Source organism: Fragaria vesca, linkage group LG4 (genome assembly GCF_000184155.1).
Source record: "Fragaria vesca subsp. vesca linkage group LG4, FraVesHawaii_1.0, whole genome shotgun sequence".
Classification (NCBI taxonomy): domain Eukaryota; kingdom Viridiplantae; phylum Streptophyta; class Magnoliopsida; order Rosales; family Rosaceae; genus Fragaria; species Fragaria vesca.
This window is the reverse complement of record NC_020494.1, coordinates 9,685,851-9,692,695: the sequence shown is the minus strand read 5'-3', so window position 1 is coordinate 9,692,695 and position 6,845 is coordinate 9,685,851. Positions and strand designations below refer to the sequence as shown.

At 36.6% G+C, this 6,845-nt stretch overlaps 1 protein-coding gene across 1 annotated transcript; it reads right to left on the bottom strand.

The window, feature by feature from the left end:
* Window positions 1-1,317: 1,317 nt before the first annotated feature.
* On the bottom strand, window positions 1,318-6,845 carry LOC101310017 (ER lumen protein retaining receptor-like). Its single transcript, XM_004296716.1, has 7 exons — window positions 6,513-6,845; window positions 4,150-4,415; window positions 3,881-3,996; window positions 1,929-2,002; window positions 1,678-1,741; window positions 1,514-1,597; window positions 1,318-1,351 (listed from the first exon to the last, which is right to left on the bottom strand). The coding sequence occupies exons 1-6, from the start codon at window positions 6,601-6,603 to the stop codon at window positions 1,561-1,563; spliced, it is 648 nt and encodes a 215-aa protein (XP_004296764.1). The 5' UTR covers window positions 6,604-6,845; the 3' UTR covers window positions 1,318-1,351; window positions 1,514-1,560.

Below are 6,845 nucleotides of genomic sequence, written 5' to 3'. Positions count from 1 at the left end.
GTTAATTGAGTAAACTGTCGAACACGTGGAAGTTAATGGAGTGACCAGTAATTTCTCCTTAATTTTACATTTAACTAAACTCCTAATGGGAATGGGAATGGGAAATAATGCATTCCTTTCAGGGGTTGGAAAGACCATGGACTGCTATAAATACCCTTTTCTCAATTTCTCTCCATTAAAATTCAGAAACCCTAGCTTCCTTCCAGTCTCTTTAGTCGCACCTACACTCTTCGCCCATAAACTTTTCTGTGAAAGAGAAGAAGAAATTCAAGATGAAAATCAACATAATCGGAGAAACCTTCACCCGCATACCGAAATCAGAAGAAATTGAAGAGAAGAAGCTCAGAATCGCCGTGAAAGACTTGAAGCGTGTGCAGGAGAAATCCAGGAAGAGAATGATGAAAATAGAAGGGTATTCTTTCTGCGACAAAGTGCAGGGAATTCTTAAAGATTCAGATAAGTATATCGAATTTCTGGGTCAACTCTACAAGTATAGCAAGGGAGTTTATGATTTGACTGAGTTTCTAAACTTGGTTGATGACAAGGTTCGAGAAAACGAACGTCTCATGTTTGAGTTAGATGAATTTTTGGAGAGCTGTGAGGAATCAGGGGACAGATCTGAGTTGAGATCTCTATGCAAATCATCTTAGTCCACTGTTGTCTTCTACGATTTGGGTTCTTTTAGGGTTTTATTTATTTTTTATTTCTTAATCTTTTGTGTTCTTTAGGTTTAACCATAACCCTCTTGTATTTCACATATTAGTGATATTATTACAGTTTTAATTCCTGGTTCTAAACGGAAAATGAGTTTAAAATATTTGCTTTTAAAATGATGGACATCCAAATGATCCAATAATAGTAAAAAGAATGCAGAGAACAACTCCTACTCCATGTTCTGAAGCAGTTCTACCTGTATCTCAAGGGGTTCTGGACTTGACTGAGTTTCTTAACTTAGGTGGATGACTTTGTTCGAGCAACGAACATCTGGTGAACAATTTTGATGATTTTCTGGAGCACTTTGAGTCGACAATGTATCGTCGCTAGGGTTGGGAATTCAGGTAGGACTATGAATTGTGGGCAACATTAGGGTTGACAGTTCGGAAATGTTATTACAGTTGTTCTTTTTTGCCAATGTGAAGATATGCAATTGGCTGTACAAGTATTTACTCTCTTTGAATGTTTTCCTCAGTTACAGAAACTGACAGTCTATTCTAAAACATACACACTTCACAAATTATTGGCTAGGCAAACTTGACCAACTCCAACTTCTGTATCTTTTTGACATATATGAATCAGAACTTGGCCTGACAAAGAATTGCAATATAATAATCCACATTCAGAATATTGGTTCCTACAAGCATTTTGGTAGAGATTGTATGAAATGCACTAGAACTATAAATCTAGTTTGCTACACAATGTTATCGCGTCCAATACCAGTCAGATGGCGAAGTCCCCGAGTCCGACATATTTAGACCACAAATTCAAGGAAAATAAGACCATCATCTAAAACTACCATAGATTCAAGTGTCCTATTGCAACCCATTCATGTAAGATGCGTTTTCAAGCTGGCAACTGGAGCTTTACATTGTTCTTCCAACTGCAGAATACGAATATGTAAGTCATTGTCTTGTACATTTTTATCAACATCGTTTGTGATACAAAAAATGAAAAACGTACCTCTGGAAGTAATAATAGAAGAAATCAGCATAGAGTAAGGTCTGGATTATCCCTGCCATCCAAGCTGCAGGAGAAGAACAGGGATATGATTGAGATGTTCGTATTCGGCCCAGAAAAGAAATTACTAACAAAATGTGCATTTATTATGTATGACATAAAAGATGAAAACTGATGTTTTAATATTGCTAATGCATAACAGAACATTCAAGTGGAAATATGCTTTGATGTGTATTCATGAGAAAGAGTCTTACTTATCCAGTGGACAAAGCCTTCCTCAGTAAAGTAGCGGTAAATCCAATTCAATATGTACAATGCTCGATATGCCCTGCATTAAGAAAACCAAGATGAAAATGCTAACACAAGTGCTCACACAATTTCAACCGATATATAAGCTTGGACACGAATAAAAATAAATTCATATGTACTAAGGGGTGACAAATTGTAAAATGCTTATTGAATCACAACAAACTCCTAAATTTTCGGACACCTCTAGAACCAAGAAGCCTTTACATGAACTCCATACATCTATGATTAAAAGAAAAGACAAGGACTAAAAAATGAAGCTCATAAATCTATCTATGAGCTCGGGACTGTGCGCTTCCATCTGCTGTTGGAACATCTTCATCTGATACAGGTAGAGTGAAAAACATACACAAAGCAGGAGGTACCAGCTTGAGACACAGTTGGTGGGCTAATAGAGATCTAGAACTGCTAGATCTTTGTGATAAAAAAATGTATGCTAAACATCTCCTTTGTAAAGTATGCAACACTTCCAATTGAAATGCGCACTCCCTCCTCCAAACAATAGATATGCAATTCAAACTTTAATGGAATTTTTTGCTGACATTTTCAATAACCTACAGAAAGTATCATCTCGTCCCAATCTCATTATATACGATTTCTAAACTCACTATCAAACCATGGTGAAGATTGTACCTTAAAAAAGCTAAACTTCACTAGTTCAATTGCTCACTAACTTGAAATTTTATCACTCTTTCAGGTAGCTGCTGAATTTCATCTCTTTACAGTATCACTGCTAAAACATGTGCTAGTTGAGATTGGATATGCTTTGCATACATGATTCGATGAAATATACTCAAAAAGAGTAGTCGATTTGCATATATTACATAGGCCTTATTCTAAATCAGTAAGCTCAGGCAAACTTTAAAAAGAGTGACAAGGTAACCTATCCACCTGGGTTCATTACATTTTCTCAATTCTTTCAGCCACACCTGTCAAAAGCTTTTCAAAACAGAAACTCTGATCAGGCAATAATATCCAGAGTCCAGACATATCACTAACTTGAACCAACTCAAGAGATCAAGATCATGTAACTTAGCCTCAAACCTCTATTAGATTGAACACAATACACGATACAGTTTTAAGATCAAGTTGGAAATGGTGTTCATATATGGCAACAAACAACAATAAATCTATAAACTCAGTTTCTAATTACTAAACTGCTTTTCTGTCATCAGCCCACTTTCCAGCCTTGGTGGTTCAGTTTCCTGGACTGATTTCAAGGTCAAAAGGTGTAGGGATGGTACTCAGGGAGGGGAAGGCTCTTCAACCAAAATTGGAAGAGATTTATTGTAAGAATTTATTTACTACAATAGGAAAAACAGTGGAAACCATACCTTTTTTCTCAAGGTCAGTATGGTTTGATATTCTTAATAATCAGAGAAAATAACCATATGTTTAATAGCAGAACTTGATCTGTGAAACTGCCATTTACGTTATAAAACTATAAGAGTCGAAGAATCAAATACACCTTGTTTTCTTTACAATTTTGCAAGTGGCTTCATGATAGCCTTACAGTTCTCAATTATCGTATTCCTTTTCATATGAGAATATGGAATAAGATATTGAAAGGTAAAGTAACAAGAGTAGACATCAACAACACTAACAAAAAGTTTACTATTCTGTTATCTGATAATGCTGTTTCATCTGAACCAGTAACTCACATGTTTCTGTAATACTACAGGAACGAAATCGATGTAATAGAAAGGGTAATTTATCCAACTGCATCTATAAAACTTTAGAGTCTAACAATAGGGGAAACAAACTAATGAGCATAAAGGAATAGCAGGGTAAACCATGATGGAAATAAAGTTGTGATTTTGAACAGCAGATAAAAATTCTTCCTAGCTGAATCTTGGTAATTATAGAATTCAATAAGAAAATTGTTTAAAAGGAGAATTACCCGAGGAGGACTACATATTGGCCTGTTAAGTTGTCAATATTTCTTGTCCTTTGCAACAGCACCAGCTGAGGAAGTATGGCGACTGCTTCCAAATATATGGAAAAGGCCCACATCACCTGATTAATCAATTTGGTTAGATCACACAAGTAGTTGAACAATGTGATCCTCACAGTAGATGCTCTCCATCGATAATTTTACTGAATATAGCAATATGGTCACATGCTCCAAATAGGATATGAACAACATCTCAAAATGGTAGTAAATGATACCTCTCTAAAAGTGAATTTCTCATTGATGACCAGGGCCAAAAGCAGGCAAGGGAGTAGAAGAAAATGATGGCGAAATGTGTCTTGAGACTTATCATACGATCTACGAACAATCCTGTGGTGCCGTATATACCAAACAATTGAGAAAGAGCTACCCAAGAATATCAACTTCATGAGGGTATTATAAACTGAGTAGAAGCTAACAAAGATATCCAAGTAGCGGGTAGCAAAGACAAGAGCATAGAGTTCTTGAGTCTTCAAGGAAACACCTGTATAAACCGAGGGAAGTCAAAAATTTATTTGTTTCAGAGAAAACATGAGTTCCAACTTCCAAGCAGGCATATATTAAAATAGTACTAAAAATGGATAGGTCAGGATACATTAATTGCCACAACAAAACTCGACAGTTTTGCATGTGTTTATTCTGTAGCAAGTTGAATTCTGGACCTTGTATATTTAGCACCACATTGGGAACTTTCATACAAAAAACTTCACAGGTCCTTGATATACGCTATACATTTACTTCAAAGTGTGTGGTATTGTTTCAAAAGGACCCATTATCTCCCAATATTTGTCGGATGCCAATATCAAATGTGTCAAAGTCTCTTTAGAATCAGTATAATAACAAGCAAAACTCTTTAAAAGTGCAAATCCAAAATTTGAAAATGCAGATGTCACACTGCTTTATAGTTCAATAGTCAAAACCATTCCTTCTCTCTGCAAGGATCATTCCTGCAGAACAATCAGCCAAAATTTGGAACCATTTGAGCATCTACACTGAACAATCTACCAATTTTTGTTAACAACAATAACCAAATGGCAACATGATTTCCAGTTTGGATGATTTTGGCATTAATGATCATGGAAAGATAATCTAAATATGCACAGCGCGGTCATTGGACTTCAAGGTTGAAGATAGATATGTCCCCACATTTCAAATTTGCAGACGTCTCCTCTAAAACAGTAGTATATAAACACTAATGCATACAAACATAGTTAGGTATAAATCTATATCGACCGTCTACGATAGCAGTATACAATTGGATGAGACCTTAAGGTACTTGGTAAAAGTTAAGTATACTAACAGGGGGAAAAAACCATGATTGATAGAAGTGGGTAGATGTAGAATGTCCTCAATAATCTAATCAACAAAAGCATCTCCCACCCTACCCACCCAAGGCATCATTAGCAGCCTTCATCTTTTCACTTTTTTTTTCTTTCTTTATGTTTCTTCCGTAATTCAATTTTACTTTTATCAATAATATCAGCCTAAATCATAGTAATCCCTAGGATTATGCTAGTTTATCAAGCATATGATGGAATTTCTCGTATTTTCCCCTATTTTAGGATGCATGTACTTCCCGTATCCTAATAAACAAGTTCTCTTTCTACTATTTACTCAATATTTTAACTATACTACAGAATTTGTCTCTCACGGAAAGAATGAGTTTGCAACTTACGTACTACAGTCAAGTGTTTCATAACTAATCTTTTCTAAAAGAATAACTTTACAACTTGGTAGACATCTGCAATCACATGAAATTCCGTTGTATGGCACCTCTCCTTTGAATAGCCAGCTACCATTTGGCTTCCGTACACAAAAGCCTGCCTTTTCTTTTCCTTCTCTGTTTTTCCTTATTTTGATACCAAGAGTTCTCCAACACCAGCTTCACCATCCCAGGCTCGAAACTGGGCACCCTGCCAACCCTAACACCTTTAGGAGGACGGCAACCTAGAAACTAGTTGGGTAGGTAGATGGGAGCAAACCATGACCCTGAACATTCCTGCTAATTCCCTGATAATAATAGGCTCCAATGCCCATTTTCACTTAACTCGTTCACTTATCCCAAAGAAAGAAAGGTTCTGAAACCATTTATCACCCATATAGGCGTATAGCAAGTATAATGGCACATCATCTTAACCACAAGTTATGACCTCACAAATGAACCACATTACCTCTCTTGGCATCCTACTATCGAGTATCGGCACTCATAACATCATCTGACCTTTGCAATACTTCGTAACCACTAGTTATGACCTTATAAAAACACTTCTTCCCCATCCACACCTAACTCCATAACCTCCATTTCTTCCATACATGGAATTAACTACCAAGTAAAACGTAAACCCAAATCTACATCTTCCAAAGGGAAGTCAGGACAATGTCATTGGCGAATTTACCGCGCTTTCCGGCACATCCATACCCATAACACATTCTACCCATTTATGCAATAAATTCAACCCCAAATCGTATAAATTTAAGCTCAATGAACTAAACTCTTTCTCCACAAATAAATAGAACATAAAACACAACCGAATGGGGAACTAAATCAACAGCAAGTGAAAAGAGGGAAGAGGAGACTGACCAGCACAGGACTTGATAGTGTGGATCTTGAGAAGCAAAACAAGAACACTAGCCAAATGCGTCATATCTCCCGCTAATCTGAATATATTCATCTTTTTCTATGTTTCCTTGAATCAACTGGGTATATATGTTTCTCCGAGCTCTACCCAGATCTCCCAATTGATCCGCCAAAAGGTGAAAAGCTTGGTTCTTTCGTGGAGTCTAGTTATGGGTCTGCTCTCGAGTCTGCTTTCCCTGGATTTTGGGACAGCAAGAAGCTAGAGAGAGGAAGAGGTAACTGTTAAAATGGAGAACCGACCAAAATCTTTAACTCTTTGGTTCCGCCTATGTTACC

Coding starts and splice junctions, on each gene's coding strand:
- LOC101310017 (XM_004296716.1), bottom strand. CDS start 6,603: ATGAATATATTCAGATTAGCGGGAGATATGACGCATTTGGCTAGTGTT. Junction 4,416..6,512: donor CACTATCAAGTCCTGTGCTG/GTCAGTCTCCTC, acceptor CGGTTTATACAG/GTGTTTCCTTGAAGACTCAA. Junction 1,742..1,928: donor AGGCTTTGTCCACTGGATAA/GTAAGACTCTTT, acceptor CTTCTCCTGCAG/CTTGGATGGCAGGGATAATC.